An 18842-nucleotide genomic window follows, 5' to 3' on the forward strand; every position below is an offset into this window, starting at 1 on the left:
CACATGCACGCTTTGGGAGAAAAGTTGGAAAATCGGAACCTTGGACTTTAGCTTCTCCAGTGAACTTGAACATGATTCAATTATCCACATTGGGGTGCGCTTGTCCTCCAGTTAATCTCCCAGTAATAAGCGGATGCTCTGCCAGTCCGCCTTCCTGTCCAACTACAACAAACATCTCTGCAGTGATCACTAGGGGACGATCGAGGTCTTATTTGCTTACTTGTCGTTTGTGCCTTTTGTCTGAGTCTGAAGGTAAACTCCTTGGTAAGAATTGTTATCACCATTTTAGTGTTCTTAAGGAAGGGCTAAGATCCTTTATGAATATAGACCCAGTACAACCAACTCACTCCTGTTCCCCTCGTCTTGGTATCAATTAAAAATGGGATAATTATCGAAATATGTTTTAGTACTCTTGGGAAGCAACGTGGGAAACATGGTAGATGACAAACGCTGTCTTCACAAGCCAAAAGTGGTCTTCTCTTCCACCGGTGTTTATATTTGGATTATATACTATACAGTATTCTTTATATCAATGGATGGCTAGTCCTGTCAAAAAAACGGAAAGTGGAAGGTCGTCAAGATGATGTACAATCTTTTCAGGCTTAAAGACACGATTTTCATTGAACAGTCATTTTTATTTGGCATTTACTTAAAATAAATTGCAAACAAAAGGAATCTGTTAATCTGTCTTTGCAACTCATAGATATTACATTTTTTTTTTTTAAATAATCAAAATTAACACTGATAGTTCTTGTCCAAAATATGAACAAAACATTCTTTAGGGGGAGATATTGAAGGGTGTAAGTAAAAATGAACCAAACATACATTTTACCTCATACTATCAAAGATTGATTGATTGATTGATTGTCATTCTTTTCTCCTCTAACCGTAACATATGATTGGGAGGACCATGAGTAAAAATGAATAAAAAAATCAACTGGTGGCCCTAATGATTGATGCAGACTTAAGTTTGGCGCTCACTTAAGCAAACCAGCTTTTAACCTGTAGTGTAATGAGAGGACATTCTGGGGTTTGTGTTTTAATATGGCCATGAGCGAGCTCTTCGGATCTTACTTGTGATTAAATTAAGGAAGCTCAAACTAAGGAGTGTATTGTTAAAGTCATTCTCTCCTGTAGAAATGGTAGGCAGTCTGACCAACAGATCAAATGAATTCTTGCCATTTTGTTTGTAGAATGAAAACCACTAGGTATGTGTTTATACATATATACAGTATACACATATAAGCATTAGCAGAGGAGTTCTGTGTAAAACACTATCAGAGATTAACATTTTAGTCCCTGTTCAGATGACTTTCATATAGTTTATATTTGCCATAGGGGAGAGTAGAGTACATTTGAGATGTTTTACTTTCAGCATCACGCCATCAAGGGAAATATAGTATTCTTTCGAACAAAGATATCTACATATGTCAGGATGTTGTGTATCCCTGGAAATAATCAGAATTCATATAAAATGTTACCGTTTTGAAAACATAGCTTGTCCAAAAAAAAGTGGTGTCTTGACACAACTTACAAGTTGAGCCACCTACAAATTTCTTTACTGAATTAAATATGACCACTACCTTTTTAAAAAACATATCTATCTTTATCCTGTTGTTACCTCATATTCCAGTGATAATGCCTTGCATTACGCCTGGGAAGAAAACACTTAACTTGGCATTTCCTCAACTTACCCCATGGCCAACATTTTGACTTTATTAGCCCACACAGTTACAAGGATGCACTTTCATGGTGTGTTTAGGAATTCCTATTGAAGCTTATAGTGACCCCAACCAATGTATAGAACAAGCTTACAATGATCTACTTTGGTTTAGATACAAGCATCATGAAACCTTTAACACAATCAATTCATTTGACTTGGTGAAAATCTGTTTTTTGGACCTAACTTGCTTACCACTTTTTCCATGTGGTTTCTTCCTACACAGACTTCATGAAATGATGACCTCTTCCTAAATATTTGGTCAAATTATTAATTTTGTGAAGGGTTTCCTAGACACAAGGGTGGCTCAACTTTCCCCTCTCCCCACATCAAAGAGCCATTTTACCTTCACTTTCATTAAAAACTAGCTGACATTTCACTCACATTACACGCGCAAACACTCCTTCACCCAACTTAAACCAGAGATTCACAAACCAAACATGACAAAAAAAATCCTAACAAACAAAACAAAATCAGTGCACTGGACATTCTCACGAATAACTGTAAAACAAGTGTGAAAGAAAATAAGCTATACTGCTAGCTGTGATTTGTAGAATAAGAGGCTGAATGTATAAGCCAGACAGAAGTTTACGGACAGAAGCTGGAAACATATCAGCGTGATTCTAACCTCTTATTTTACAAAGAATACAAGAACTGTGGAAGAAGAAAAAGTAACCAATGACACTTTGGCTTCATCGGAGCTCTGCTATTGGCTATTGTCGTACAAAATAACCCAATCCTGAACAGATAGGAATGGGGACCTCTAATCCATGGATATTTCACCACATATCCTTCCTTCCATGAAGAAATCACTGATTTGACCTGATTGGATAGACCTTCACCTATCCGAGTCATGTCAGCTCGTTGATTACTCCAATGAAGGAAAGAAGCAAGGATGTATTCCAACATATTCAAACAGGGCCCGTCTCTCATAAGATAACAAAAGGATGAGACAAGGCCTTACATGTTCATTCACAAAGCCATTCACAAAGGGGAAACACGTCTAAGATTAGTTTCAGTGGTAAGTAAAAGCTACAACAACAAAAAATATACAGACTAAACTAAAACGGAATCATGACCCATACTGGAGTCCATTTTGAGAACATAGCTCTAAAGGTTGGATGTTGGTTTACATGGGTAGATGAAGCAGGCTGTATACATGTAGACATGGTTGGTAAGACCGTCATTATGCACCCATGGTTTCAGTGTACGGACTTTAGCAAAGTAGGAAGGGAATGCAGCCAATCACACGCAGAGCAACAGCAGGTGGACCTCTAAGAGTAAAGCTAGCTCTGGTCCAGGGCGTTAGTTCACGTTCCTCCACTATGCTGCCGAGGAACGTGCACTAACACCCTGGACAAGAGCTAGCGCAAAGCCTACACAGACGTCCCTCCATCAAAAAGCAACAAACCCAAAACAACTCCTAGCCATGTCTTTTTAAAAGGTTTGTCTCAGGGTGTTTTAAATAAAGAAATATATACAGAATATAATACTCTTCATGAAGAGCAGTTCCAGGCTGTTCTTCAGTGATTGGTTGCCCCGAGTTGGCATTTGGATTAAGGAAAATATATAACCAAGAGTCCCTCTTATTTTATGCTCTAACTGGATTTTATGGGTGCAAAGAATAACCACATTCATAAAAATTGCTAGGGTGATCCCAGATCTGTATGTGCTTAGGCCAGCATCTCTGTCATGTTCTTCGTTATGCATAGGAAAAACATGATAAAGTATGAAATAGCATGACTTAATAAGAGAACATAGCCACGACCTTTGTTAGCCACTGCCGTGCTAAAGAACTACGAATCTGGGATCAGGTTAGAGAACTGCAGCACATATCAGATGAGTTCTCCTGGGAGTTGTAGGCTATGAGGCATCAAAGGATCCATCCCACCCTGAGAGAGTGAACTGGACTGGGAGCAGCAGCAGCAGCAGTCGCCCCCTCACACACCTACGCTCACTTCTGCACGTACATATACTTATCACCCTTTACTCCAGAGGACACACACACACACACACACACACACACACACACACACACACACACACACACACACACACAAAATGTGTAAATGGACTGTATCATAGGGCAGCTGGTAAGGAACATTCAATACCAACACAACAATGCATTGTATTAACCACTAAAGTTCAGATACTAAAAAATACAATTGTAACTATAATTTTGATGAGTAGTTGTACAATTTATAAGGATGGTAAAAAAATAGCCAGTGTCCATAGTTACCTGGTCACTAGGAGGTTTCTTGTCTCCGTTGACACTTAAAAGCACGGCCTCCTCTGTGTTGTCACTCTTCATCTCCACCACTATGCCGCCCTTATTCGGTTTGGTACTAGAAGGACAGCTCGTAATCACCAGCATGACCAATATAGTACCCTTTTCACACTACTACGAGCTGGCCTGTTATTGCCTCCACCATAGTTGCGATACTAAAAAAGGACAACAAACTATCCCAGCCAGCACAGTACGGTTCGGGTTAGCACGATAGTGTGAAAAGGGTATCTGATAGCAACTATAATGACACATCAGGTTAAATCATGGAGGAAAAAAATGAGGAGCTATTGTAGAGATATCGTCTGAGGCATATCCAACAAAGTAAGCGCTCTGATAAAAAAAAAACTTTCTCCAAAATGCACATCTCTTCCAGCAATCCTGATTGGAGGATTCCTGGGAATTTTGAGAAGGCTTCTGGAATTTTGCAAACCTTAAATAAATAAAAAAATGTGGAAAACACACTTACAGATCCTGCTTGCCCGAACGCCCACATGGGAGCTTGCCCTTCTTGTACAGGAAGTACAGCACACTGCCAAGGATAGCCAGCAGGAGAATACAGATGATGATGACAGCTATGACCACACCGCTGCCCTCTTGTGGGACAAAGAAGAGGAGGCAGAACCACGGGTCATTTCCTGTCCGGTAATTGCTTTATGATAACATCGTCCTCTTGTGTGTGTGTGTGTGTGTGTGTGTGTGTGTGTGTGTGTGTGTGTGTGTGCGTGTGTGCGTGTGTGCGTGCGTGCGTGCGTACGTGCGTGCGTGCGTGCGTGTGCATCATTCAGAGACAACAGCATGAACAGGTGGTGGTGGTGATGGTGATGAACAGGTGTACAGTCTCTGAACCAGGTTGTTCATCATGGAAGAAGTTCTTCATTGAGAACTAAAGATCAGTCTGAAGGAACACTTTCCAGAGTTGTGCTGCTTGGTTTCTCTGTCAGAGAATACCAACCAGAACTACAGTAGGAGGTAGCATGACAAAGGGAGAGAGAAAGAGTGAAGGAAGGTAAAGAGGCGGATGGGTGCACTTGGGGATGGACCTCCCCTGGAGGAAGAATGCAGATGTAGATGAATGGATCCATTTCCATCAAGGGAGAGAATGGGTGATACCACTCCATTCTCTCAGGAGGGGGGTTGTACTCAAAATGCTCAATGTGCAAATTGAACTTTTCAGCCTAGTTTAACTTAGTTTTTTCTGATTATGTGTTCGATGATTCACGAAGCATCATACAGAGAAAATATACAAATGATAACATTGTAACTAACAATGTATGATGATAAAAAAAAAAAAAAAAAAATCTAGATTTCATAATATTCCACTTTATCATTTATAAGTATCTCTCCACATAGATAAATACGGTACATTTTCATACAGTATTACAAAGTCACAAACAGAGAGATCCTATTCAATTATGAATTATTCCATACGTCACAGGTGTTGCCTCCTGAGTAGTGAGTACAAAGCCCTCCCCTGCATAGAGAACGAGGGTCCTGTGTTGAGAAAGTGAGAGTGTGCAGGTTGTGGAGGGTGATGGTGGTGGTGGGGGTGTTCAGTCTAGGCAGTGTGAGCTGGGTGGAGCGAGGGGTGGGCAGGGCAGCCTTCTAAGCGTGTTAGGTAGGTGGCAGCATCAACACCCAGTACCAGAAGTCACAAACCTTTCTTGACTCTCTTCGGAGGAGTTACTGGGGTTACTGTTGTTACTGTCACTGGAGCTACCACTGTTACTGGAACTAATGGAGTCGTTACTGGACAAACCACATGGACACAGTTATCATGATAATACAGCAGCTCTATGGCAACCTAACACTGTTAACCATTGTGCAACAACCGCCTTGTCTACTTAGCATGGCCCTAATCACTTAGCTCCGTGTTACAAACACAGATAGGCAGGAGACATGAACCAGGAAATGCTCTGCAGTCTGCACTCCCCCCAAAAATGTCCTAATCATTTCCATGAGCAGCAGCGCTGGCTATTTAATCCAATTTTGTCTGCAAATAAAACAACAAACAGGATTTTCCCTCAGAGGGACGTAGGCAAAGATTTCCTGGCATGACGTGAGCGGTCCGCTGAGGTAATGGGAGTCAGGAGACTGTGTTGAGGGCCCTTTACCATCAGTGCACGGCTACAGTTTCAGCCTCGATCCTGATCTGTGTGCAAACAAGACAGCTATAGGCTATCTTTATGCAATAGGGCGATACGCAGCCAGTTAGTGAACATAGCCAAAATAGGATGACAGCGTAGTAAGAGTTCTATGGCTGGTTTCCTGGACCCAGATTTAGCCTAATCCTGGACTAAAAAGCATGCTCAATGATAGCCCAGAATCTCCAATGAAATAGATTTTCAGTCCAGCTCAGGACAAGGCTTAATCTATCCGTGTCTGGGAAGCCGGGCCATAAAGATTTAATTTAATCGAACATCTAATTATGATAGTTATCAAAGAACAGATCCGGATATGTTCGTATTAGATGACGAAGCAACATATGGAAAATAAACAGCTCTCGCACACCAACTAGTCCATAAAAGGTTTCTCGACCATGAGACCATTTAATTATGAGTTTTATTTCAGATTTTGGTCATTTCTAAAAGCACCTGTCGCGTTTTTTTCTTTGATTTAAAAAGAATTCTGCCTGACTCACATAGAAAGCTAAACTAGACCATAGACCGCTCCAACACCACGGTCATTTTCATTGCATTCACGCTGCACAGGTGATCCGATCTCACAACGCTTGGCAAATGTTAAACACCCCATTGATGGGATATAGTATAGTGATCTTCTGGAAGGTGCAGCCCGACCGCAATAAAGACAACGTGGAACTCAACCAATGCCACAGCAGTGATGACAGTGAGTGTTATCTACTAAAAGAGTGGTACGCTTACCTGTAGTACTGAGAGCTGACGAGGTCGTTTGGACAACTGAAAACAGGCAAAAAGGGAGAGTGACACTACTGTTAGCTCACTGAGTTTGAGGGAAACTAAGAGACGCTTTACTAAAGATGATTTGAAGCTCAGGTTCAAGTTTTCTGTTATGTTGCCATGAATTAAATCCTTCGGTCGTTAGTATATTCTGCCTGTTGATTTTCTCTTAACAGTCAAACCGGACATGTTGACATAAAATATACACGATATGACAAATAAGAAAGTGGACAGACAAAACTTACTGGCTTTGAGGCTGAAGGAGACGGAGACTGTGCCATGCTTGTTGGAGGCGTTGCAGTAGGCTGTGATGTCAGAGGTCACCTTGACGCTCACCACACTGAGGACCTCGTCCTCTGTCTCTCTTTGGGACAACTTCAGGACCTAGCACAAACAGGGAAATAAAGCACAGATAAGACCAGAAACAGAACAGCGGGTGTCCCCCAAATGTCATCCTATGGGCCCCGGGTCAAAAGTAGTGCACTACAATGGGAAAAGACTGTCATTTGGGACGAACAATAAACATTATTGACAAATGTAGAGATGTCAGTTAAGAAAGGAATGTTGAACGTGAGTTGCTTTGTCTATTAACATTGTTACAGGAAATGACCCAGGTAGCCAGGATTGGAACAGATCTGTGCACACATAGATCAAAAGCTAGTCAAACATTGTCTGTATGAGCTGACCCAGAGAAGCCCTCTTTTCCTGCTGGTCTGTCTGTCTGTCTACCTGTGATTTGTCAGAGGAGCTCCAGGTGATAACAGGGGTTGGGTATCCTCTAGCGTGGCAGCTCAGCTTCTGGGTCTTCTCTGGGCTCACCTCCTGGACTGGGTCTGCTGACTTCTTGATCTCTGGGCGTCCTGCATGGGAGAGGAGGAGGGTTAGTTGTGTGTGTGTGTATATGTATATGTGTGTGTGTTTGTGTTTGTGGGCTCACCCTGTACGAAGACACGTAAAGAACCAGTGGTCTCCAGTCCTTCCACTGAAGGCACCTTCACCACACACATGTACGTCCCTGCCATGTCAAACACAGCGTCCTTCAGGGTCAATGTGTGGCCCTCTGCAACTTTTTTTCCTTTCTAGACACACACACACACACACACACACACACACACACAGACACGTCTAAATAAAATCAAACTTTATTTGTCACATGCGCAATGAAATAATTACTTACAAGCCCTTAACCAACAATTTAGGTCAAGAAATAAACTGAAGTAAATCAAAATAAAAAGTAACACAATAAAATAACAATAACGAGGCTATATACAGGGGGTACCGGTACCGAGTCAATGTGCGGGGGAACGGGTTAGTCGAGGTAATTTGTACATGTAGGTAGGGGTAACGTGACTATGCATATATAAAAAATAGCGAGTACCAGCAGTGTAAAAACAAATGGGGGGGTCAATGTACAATTGAAGTCGGAAGTTTACATAGACCTTAGCCAAAGACATTTAAACTCAGTTTTTCACAATTCCTGACATTTAATCAGAGTAAAAATGTCCTGTCTTAGGTCAGTTAGGATCACCACTTTATTTTAAGAATGTGAAATGTCAGAATAATAGTAGAGAGAATGATTTATTTCAGCTTTTATTACTTTCATCACATTCCCAGTAGGTCAGAAGTTTACATACTCGCAATTAGTATTTGGTAGCATTGCCTTTAAATTGTTTCACGTGGGTCAAATGTTTCGGGTAGCCTTCCACAAGCTTCCCACAATAAGTTGGGTGAAATTTGGCCCATTCCTCCTGACAGAGCTTGTGTAACTGAGTCAGGTTTGTAGTCCTCCTTGCTCGCACACACTTTTTCAGTTCTGCCCACAGATTATCTATAGGATTGAGGTCAGGGCTTTGTGATGGCCACTCCAATACCTTGACTTTGTTGTCCTTAAGCCATTTGCCACACCTTTGGAAGTATGCTTGGGGTCATTGTTCATTTGGAAGACCCATTTGCTACCAAGCTTTAACTTCCTTACTGATATCTTCAATATATCCACATCATTTTCCTGCCTCATGATGCCATCTATTTTGTGAATTGCACCAGTCCCTCCTGCAGCAAAGCACCCCCACAACATGATGTTGCCACCCCGTGCTTCACGGTTGGGATGGTGTTCTTCGGATTGCAAGCATCCCCCTTTTTCCTCCAAACAAAACAATGGTCATTATGGCCAAACAGTTCTATTTTTGTTTCATCAGACCAGAGGACTTTTCTCCAAAAAGTATGATCTTTGTCCCAATGTGCAGTTGCAAATGGTAGTCTAGCTTTTTATGGCGGTTTTGGAGCAGTGGCTTCTTCCTTGCTGAGCAGTCTTTCAGGTTATGTTGATATAGGACTTGTTTTACTGTGGATATAGATACTTTTGTACCTGTTTCCTCCAGCATCTTCACAAGGTCCTTTGCTGTTGTTCTGGGATTGATATGCACTTTTCGCACTAAAGTACGTTAATCTCTAGGAGACAGAACGCGTCTCCTTCCTGAGCGGTATGACGGCTGCGTGGTCCCATGGTGTTAATACTTGCATACTATTGTTTGTACAGATGAACGTGGTACCTTCAGGCGTTTGGAAATTGCTCCCAAGGATGAACCAGACTTGTGGAGGTCCACAATTTCTTTTCTGAGGTTTTGGCTGATTTCTTTTGATTTTCCCATGATGTCAAGCAAAGGCACTGAGTTTAAAGGTAGGCCTTGAAATACATACACAGGTACACCTCCAATTGACTCAAATGATGTCAATTGGACTATCAGAAGCTTATAAAGCCATGACATCATTTTCTGGAATTTTCCAAGCTGTTTAAAGGCACAGCCAACTTAGTGTATGTAAACTTCTGACCCACTGGAATCGTGATACAGTGAATGATAAGTGAAATAATCTGTCTGTAAACAATTGTTGGAAAAAGTATTTGTCATGCACAAAGTAGATGTCCTAACCGACTTGCCAAAACTATAGTTTGTTAATAAAAAAATTGTAGAGAGGTTGAAAAACTAGTTTTAATGACTCCAACAGGGGCGGCAGGTAGCCTAGTGGTTAGAGCGTTGGACTAGTAAAGAAAGGTTGCAAGATTAAAAAAAACCTAAGTGTATGTAAACTTCCGACTTCAACTGTAAATAGTCCGGGTGGCCAGTTGATTAAATGTTCAGCAGTCTTATGGCTTGGGGGTAGAAGCTGTTATGGAGCCTTTGGTCCTAGACTTGGTGCTCCGGTACCGCTCGCCGTGCGGTAGCAGAGAGAACAGTCTATGACTTGGGTGACTGGAGTCTATGACAATTTTTGGGGCATTCCTCTGACACCGCCTGGTATATAGGTCCTTCATGTCAGGAAGCTTGGTCCCAGTGATATACTGGGCCGTACGCACGACCCTCTGTAGCGCCTTATGGTCAGATGCCGAGCAGTTGCCATACCAGGCGGTGATGCAACCGGTCAGGATGTTCTCGATGGTGCAGCTGTAGAACTTTCTGAGGATCTGGGGACCCATGCCAAATCATTTCAGTCTCCTGGGGGGGAATAGGTGTTGTCGTGCCCTCTTCACGGCTGTCTTGGTGTGTTTGGACCATGGTAGCTCGTTGGTGATGTGGACACCAAGGAACTTGAAACTCTCGACCCGCTCCACAACAGCCCCGTTGATGTTAATGGGGGCCTGTTCGGCCCAACACGATCTGCTCTTTTGTCTTGCGCACATTGAGGGAGAGGTTGTTGTCCTGGCACCACACTGCCAGGTCTCTGACCTCCTCCCTATAGGCTGTCTCATCGTTGTCGGTAATCAGGCCTACCACTGTTGTGTCGTCAGCAAACTTAATGATGGTGTTGGAGTCGTGTTTGGCCACGCAGTCGTGGGTGAACAGGGAGTACAGGAGGGGACTAGGTGGGAAAGGGCAGTGTGGAGTGCAATTGAGATTGCGTCATCTATGGATCTGTTGGGGCGGTATGCAAATTGGAGTGGGTCTACGATATCCGGGATGATGCTGTTGATGTGAGCCATGACCAGCCTTTCAAAGCACTTCATGGTTACCGACGTGAGTGCTACAGGGCGGTAATAATTTAGGCAGGTTACCTTCGCTTCCTTGGGCACAGAGACTATGGTGCTGCTTGAAACATGTAGGCATTACAAACTCGGTCAGGGAGAGGTTGAAAATGTCAGTGAAGAAACTTGCCAGTTGGTCCGCGCATGCGCTGAGTACATGTCCTGGTAATCGGTCTGGCCCCGCGGCTTTGTGACTGTTGACCTGTTTAAAGGTCTTGCTGACATCGGCTACTAAGGGAGTTATCACACAGTCGTCCGGAACAGCTGGTGCTCTCCTGCATGCTTCAGTGTTGCTTGCCTCGAAGCGAGCATAAAAGACATTTAGATCGTCTGGTACGCTCGCGTCACTGGGCAGGTCGCAGCTGGATTTGCCTTTGTAGTCCGTAATAGTTTTCAAGTCCTGCCACATCTGACGAGCGTCAGAGTCGGTGTAGTAGGATTCAATCTTAATCCTGTATTGACTCTTTGCCTGTTTGATGGTTCGTAGCGGGATTTCTTATAAGCGTCCGAATTAGTGTCCCACTCCTTGAAAGCGGCAGCTCTAGCCTTTAGCTCGATGCAGATGTTGCCTGTAATCCATGGCTTCTGGTTGGGATATGTACGTACGGGCACGGTTGGGCGACGTCGTCAATGCACTTATTGATGAAGCCGATGACTGAGGTGGTATACTCCTCAATGCCATTGGATGAAGCACGGAACATATTCCAGTCTGTGCTAGCAAAACTGTCCTGTAGCATAGCATCTGCGTCATCTGACCACTTCCGTGTTGAGCAAGTCCCTGGTACTTCCTGCTTTAGTTTTTGCTTGTAAACAGGAATCAGGAGGATAGAATTGTGGTCAGATTTGCCAAATGGAGAGTAAGGGAGAGCTTTGTATGTGTCTCTGTGTGTGGAGTAAAGGTGGTCTAGAGTTCTTTTCCCTCTGGTTGCACATGTGACATGCTGGTAGAAATTAGGTAAAACGGATTTAAGTTTGCCTACATTAAAGTCCCCAGCCAGTAGGAGTGCTGCTTCTGGATGAGTATTTTCTTGTTAGCTTATGGCCTTATACAGCTGGTTGAGTGCAGTCATAGTGCCAGTATCGGTTTGTGGTGATAAATAGACGGTTAAAAAACATATAGATGAGAACTCTCTTGGTAGATAGTGTGGTCTACAGCTTATCATAAGGTACTCTACCTCAGGCGAGCAATACCTTGAGACTTCTTTGATATTAGACATTGCGCACCAGCTGCTATTGACAAATAGACACACACCCCAGCCCCTCGTCTTACCAGACGTAGCTTCTCTGTCCTGCCGATGCATGGAAAATCCCACCAGCTCTATATTATCTGTGTCGTCGTTCAGCCACAACTCAGTGAAACATAAGATATTACAGTTTGTAATGTCCCGTTGGTAGGATAGTCTTGATCTTATATCATCCGTTTTGTTTTCCTATGATTGCACGTTAGCCAATTGAACGGATGGTAGTGGAGGTTTACTCACTCAAATTCTCAGAAGGCAAACCGACCTCCGCCTCCTTTTTCTCTGTCTTTTCTTCACGCAAATGACGGGAATTTGGGCCCGTTCCCAAGAAAGCAGTACATCCTTCGCGTCGGACTCGTTAAAGAAAAAATCTTTGTCCAGTTCGAGGTGAGTAATCACTTTTCTGATGTCCAGAAGTTATTTTCGGTCATAAGAGACGGTAGCAGCAACATTATGTACAAAATAAGTTTAAAAAAACAAGTTACAATTCATGCGAGAAAATGAACAAAATAGCACAGTTGGTTAGGAGCCCGTAAAACGGCAGCCATCCCCTCCGGCGCCAATCAAGCACAGCTACACCTCTTTTAGGAGAGTCGAAAGACACAGGGAGATTCGAAAGACACAGGCAGATTCGAATGACACAGGGAGATTCGAAAGACACAGGGAGATTCGAAAGACACAGTGAGATTCGAAAGACACAGAGAGATTCGAATGACACAGGGAGATTCGAAAGACACAGGGAGATCCGAAAGACACAGGGAGATTCGAAAGACACAGGAAGATTCGAATGACATACTTGAGACAGATATCAGGGGGTTGTGGGAGCTGTTTAGTAAGACATTATCGGTCATTGTCTTCTGCTGAAAAAAACATGGCTTTCCTTTCTCTGCCATATCGTGGATTGAGTTACCTATCTAACAGAACACAGTGGGAGTTATTTAATGGAAGCCCCTCTATCATAAACCAGATAGAGTTTGGTATACGTCTAGATAGCTGTCTTTTGACCTACCACCAGTATTGAGTAAAGCCTGTGTGTCTATGTATGTTGATGACTCAACATTATACACATCAGCTACCACAGCAAGTGAAATTACTGCAACACTGAACCAAGAGCTGCAGTCAGTTCTAGAATGGGTGGCAAGTAATAAGCTAATCCTAAATATATCAAAAACTAAAAGCTTTGTATTTGTGACCAAACATTAGCCTAAACCTAATATTGTAATGAATAATGTGGCAATTGAGCAAGTTGAGGATCTGCTTGGTGTAACCCTAGATTGTAAACTGACATGGTCACAACATATTGATGCAACGGTAGCTAAGATGGGGAAAGGTCTGTCCGTGATAAAGCATTGGTCTGATTTCTTGACATCACAATCAACAAAACAAGTCCTACAGGCCTTAGTTTTTATCACAGATTAACTACTGCACAGTTATATAGTCAATGCCACAAATAAGAACATAGGCTAATTGACTGCATCACTACTTGTCTTTGTGAGAGGTATTGCCATGTTGAAAGTAGCTAATACACCGCTCTGACACCCATACATTCCCCACAAGACATGCCACCAGGGGTCTCTTCACAGTCCCAAAGTCCAGAACAGACTATGGGAAACGCACAGTACTACATATAGCCATGACTACATGGAACTCTCTTCCACATCAAGTAGCTCAAGCAAGCAGTAAAATCCCACATACACACACACACAAACTCTAAAACACACTCTACACACAAACACACATTTTAATGTTGAGGTATTGTGTATTTTATATTGTACATTTGTATTAAGATAGTAATAATGTAATAATATATTGTATGATGTACTGTTTTATTGAAGAAGTAGGCTGTTGGTGTGTTTTGTTGTAAGGTAATTGATTTAATCCTGTGTTGACCCTAGGAAGAGTATGGGGATCCTAATAACTACTAAATATCAGCATAGCTCGATCGCCTCTGAAGATGAAATATACAGTAACATAGTCTAATATAACTGTGTAGGAGTATAGCGTTTGACTCAGTGGGCTACTGTAATTTACCTTGAACCATACAGTGTGTGTGGGCAGAGAGGATAGAGCGTTGCATGTGACCATCAGCTCCTCTCCCTGGGCCATGACATGGGTGTCTTTGGGAATCAACACAGCCGGGTCCAGATCTATGGACACACAACATCCAATGTTATGAACACTGCTACACTGCTATATATACAGTAGGCCAATGTTAGTAACCAGATCGAAAGGCCAATGGTATACATTGTTCACATTCAGTTTCACATTCGCGACCCACAGTTTGAGGACCAGTGCACTACATTACACTACATTTCACTACTACTGCAATAATTAGGCCAGGAGTTTTTCCGGAGCCAGGGAATAATTCCTGGTACTACTAATAAGACCACAAAAAGGGCCCTAAGTTTTTCCCGGTCATGTCACAACTCCTGGTGCTACTAACAATGACTAACGTCCCAGAAATGTCCGGGAAGTACAGGACAGTTGCACCAGAGTAATGTCTCACTCACAGTCGACGAAGAGCTCTGTTTGCCCTAGGGTTTCCTCGTACGTGTCCAGGTCCAGTGCTGTACACGTGATGTTGCCGTTGCTTTGCCGCGTCACGTCTTTCAGGACCAATACGTTCGGCTCAGATTTCAGCTCCTCCTAAAGAGAGACAGTGGCATTTATAACATACATCAACAGTGTTGTGTATGAACAAAGACATGCACCCCCCCCCCCCCCCCCCCCCCCACTTACAGTAAACACATGCATAAATGTATATGGTTCTGTTTATAGTTGGAGACACAGGACACATTTTATTTAACATTTTTATATGGGACTAGGAGATAGGCAAGGGTTTCTTACCATATTGTGCATGAATGTAAAGGGTGGTTGAGGATTCCCGTTGGCACGGCAATGAACCTCAACTGTGTCTCCTTCTTTGACACGCCCCTTTGGTGACTCCACCCACACATCAAGAGAAGTGGTTGGATCTGAAGAGATTTTACATCCATTTGATTGAACTCCTTAATTTTTCCAGGCAAGTCAACAAGATTCTAATTCTCGTTGACAAATATGACCTGGAAAGTGGCAAGTATGGCCACGTAAAGTACAGGACAAGAGAAACTAGACAGAAACACGTGGCGACAGCACAAACAGTCAGAAAATAAAAACGTTGCACTGTAGCATAGTTACTTGTATTTATGATTCATGCTTCTCGTTGAGACTGAACACGATTTGAGATGGCACTGTACATAGTTTTCTACTGTCTCCATATGAGGGGGGACACATTAAGAGGGTGCACAGTAGACTCACAGTAGACAGTAATGTTGATCTTGTTGGTTTCAGTCATCTTGGTTCCACCAGGGACGAGGTAGCTGACTTCGCAGTAGAAGAACGAATCCTTGTCTTCCTTGACCACGTTCAGGTGAAGGTCACTCTGGACAGTGTACAGACCACTGGACTCCTTGGTGACCAGGGTCACCACACTGACCTCTGTGAGACATGCAGCACATATGGAAAACAGAGAACATGAGTTACTGTAGAAGTGTAGCTGCTTGCACATGTTGATGTGTGTTGATGTGGAATTGACAGCTGTTATTATCAACTCTGTTTCACATAGCGTAGATACTAATGTGTCTATGGACACCGTGGTCCAAGCCTTAGTAGTACTCACCGCCTGGCGTGTTCTGCAGTGAGCTCTGGTCACGGTACCAAGTGATGTTGGGCCTGGGGTAGCCGTTCCTAGCCTCACAGCTCCCCATCTGTGGAGAAAAATGACGTTACACGGTCAGTGTAAACCCTTTTCTCCTGAAAACCATGTGCTCGATTTCGGGGATAAAAAGCTCAATGTTTTTTTTGTTTTTTTTACAATAAAACCGGCATACTTTGCATTTCGCTAAATGTCAGTGTTACAAGCCCTCAAAAGTTACAAGCCCTTACCTTATCCCCATGCTATAACCTGAAGTCCTCCCTGTCAATCACTAACAATGTGGTTTTTGTTTGTTTGTTTTTACCTTTGATGGGTTCTCATTGCTGACAGAGATCCCAGATTCCTCCCCTGTGATGATTGGACGATCAGGTGACGCTAGAGGAACAATGGATGACATCAAATAGAGAGCAGTAGCTAGAATACTGAAGCTTTATAAGCATGCCACATGCTTTTTAGTCCAGGACTAGGCTAAATCTGGGTCCAGGAAACTGGCCCTAGGAATGGGTGCATCACACTCTTACCGAACACCCTGAGCATAGTGCGTCCCTCTTCGCTACCGACTGACATCTCGTTGACCTGGCAGATGAACTCTAGCTCATCCTCCAGCTTCACGTCCCTGATGGTCAGCACCACCTCGCTGCTATTCCCCATCCCGTTCACACTGATCTTGTCTGTGAACTGCCCGCCCCGGTCGACTACCTGCATGGTGCTGTTTCCGTAGTAGATCCTCAAGCGGACATTGGTCTTTGTGATCTACGATCCAAGTCGAAGATCATTGTCAAAGTCAATTGGAAAACAGGGCAGAGACAGAGGGATGAATCCTTGAGATCCATGGGTGTAAAGTAAATATTTGTGCCCATGTAAATCTCCCATTTACATCAATGTTAGCTGATGTATAAATGTACAGATGTAGGTTAGGAATCAGCCCAGAGAGCTAAGAGAGCATGTGTTCATTTGTGAAACATGGATCTGAGATGGAAGGGATATGTTAGCCTGGTTGTCAGATCTGTTGGTCCTTTAGCCAGCTGCTAACAGAGTTAGCTAAAGCACTAACAGATTTTGCAACCAGGCTAATGTGCGTGTGTGTGCGCGTGTGTCCATGTTCATGTGTTTGTGTGTGGGACTACTCACCATGTACCACTGGATAATGACGTTGTCGGGGCTGTCTGAGACCGTGAACATGCATGTGATCTGGGCCGTGTCCCCCAGAAACACCTCCACTCTGTCCTCCATGTTCACCTGCACCGTGGCCCAGGCTGCTGTAGAGACACAGAGAAACAAGCCACATGTTTGAGATCATTTACAGCAGGCAGAGTGTGCAGAATCAGTCACGTTTAAAGACCCTTTTCACGATGATGTGACAGTTTGTATTTCTGTACCAACATTAAAGATGGAATCCGCAGTAGGGGGAAACAGCACCGATGGCCGCCCCACCACCGTCTTCTATCAATGGACAAACGGTGTTTGTTGTTTGCAGTAACTTCTTTGTTGTTGCAATATCACACACGGACATTGCTATTTCACCATTAACACACACACACACACACACACACACACACACACACACACACACACACACACACACACACACACACACACACACACACACACACACACACACACACACACACACACATACACACACACACACACACACACATACACAGACAACCATTGCACAATCACACACACATCTGCCTGGCCTGAAAAAAAGCAACAAAAAGCTCATGATGGTCAAAGAAAAAAGAAGCAATGACAGGAATTCTGGAAGCCCACCCATGTCCATATTAATGTTCTGCATTCCAGTGTGTCACCGTTTAGGAGGGAAGAAAGACTCAATTTACAAACAGCATAGTGAGCCAGTGTTCGGCTCTCTCACAGAGGAATGAGTGGTTTTTCCCTCCAAGCGTGTCTAGGACGACACACAGGCCAGAAGGGCCATTGTGCACTTTACACACAATATGAAAGCAGACTCCTTCCTATAGCCTCTAGGTTGGCAATGACCCCCTGCTGTGCCTATAGACTTTTCTGCCCAGATCCAGCGTTAATTAGCCACTTTCAGTAGCATGCTGTGAGTTAAGAGTTAAGAAAGGTGGCAACTCAATCACGTGTGGTTTGTTGATGTGGACACCGTGTGTGTGTGTGGGGGGGGGGGGGGGGGGGGGGGGGACAGTGTGTCATTGGATGCATGGTCTACGTACATGTACTGTATGTACGTATGTACTGTATGTACTGTATGTACGTGTGCATGTCTTCCTTTTCACTTGAACAAGTGAGACCGTTCACACGGAGGGCACATTAATACTCACTGAGCACGTTTGACCTCAACAACACAGTGACAGCCAGGTTATTATCTCTCCGCCATGTCATGCACCAGCAGTAAACCCACATCACACACACACCAGAGGCTAATGGAGGAAGAAGGATGTTGTCTTATTACAGTGATTCAATTAGGTATCCCCACAAAAAACATTTCCTGTGCATTAGCAACGTAACAACAGGCCAATGCTGACTCACTCTGAACAGGCTTGTGTGTGTCCAGTGCTTGACTTGGACTGAAATAGGTGCTGGTACTCATTTTATATTAAGGCGCGGGGGGGGCAACACATTGGCCTCCGTATTTACAAGATCTACAGTACCATTCAAAAGTTTGGACACTCCTACTCATTCCAGGGTTTTTATTTATTTTATTTATCTACACTGTAGAATAATTGTGAAGACATCAAAACTATGAAATAACACATATGGAATCATGTAGTAACCTAAAAAACGTGTTAATCAAATCAAAATATATTTGATATTTGAGATTCTTCAAAGTAGCCACCCTTTGCCTTGACAGCTTTGCACACTCTTGGAATTCTCTCAACCAGCTTCATGAGGTAGTCAGCTGGAATGCATTTCAATTAACAGCTGTGCCTTGATAAAAGTTAATTTGTGGAATTTCTTTCCTTCTTAATGCGTTTGAGC

The 18842-nt window shown here is 43.3% G+C and overlaps 1 protein-coding gene across 4 annotated transcripts in view; it reads right to left on the reverse strand.

Annotated features, from left to right (window-relative positions):
* Nucleotides 1–614: 614 nt before the first annotated feature.
* The window catches only part of LOC129821804 (cell surface glycoprotein MUC18-like), a 47945-nt gene continuing 29717 nt past the window's right edge, over nt 615–18842 (reverse strand). Inside the window, exons 2-17 of one of the 4 annotated variants that reach the window (XM_055879469.1) lie at nt 17007–17131; nt 16397–16628; nt 16180–16250; nt 15840–15927; nt 15479–15658; nt 15029–15156; nt 14692–14827; nt 14213–14328; nt 7860–8001; nt 7652–7782; nt 7168–7306; nt 6887–6922; nt 5664–5753; nt 4474–4600; nt 3960–4065; nt 615–3704 (exon numbers count right to left, since the gene is read on the reverse strand). In XM_055879469.1, the coding sequence (XP_055735444.1) occupies nt 3675–3704; nt 3960–4065; nt 4474–4600; nt 5664–5753; nt 6887–6922; nt 7168–7306; nt 7652–7782; nt 7860–8001; nt 14213–14328; nt 14692–14827; nt 15029–15156; nt 15479–15658; nt 15840–15927; nt 16180–16250; nt 16397–16628; nt 17007–17131 (1877 nt within the window). In that variant the 3' untranslated portion in view covers nt 615–3674. Of the gene's footprint in view, nt 3710–3959; nt 4066–4473; nt 4601–5663; nt 5754–6886; nt 6923–7167; nt 7307–7651; nt 7783–7859; nt 8002–14212; nt 14329–14691; nt 14828–15028; nt 15157–15478; nt 15659–15839; nt 15928–16179; nt 16251–16396; nt 16629–17006; nt 17135–18842 lie in introns of all 4 variants that reach the window. The other 3 variants (XM_055879468.1, XM_055879470.1, XM_055879471.1) reach the window with 3 other exon arrangements.

Source organism: Salvelinus fontinalis, chromosome 24, assembly GCF_029448725.1.
Source record: "Salvelinus fontinalis isolate EN_2023a chromosome 24, ASM2944872v1, whole genome shotgun sequence".
Classification (NCBI taxonomy): Eukaryota; Metazoa; Chordata; class Actinopteri; order Salmoniformes; family Salmonidae; genus Salvelinus; species Salvelinus fontinalis.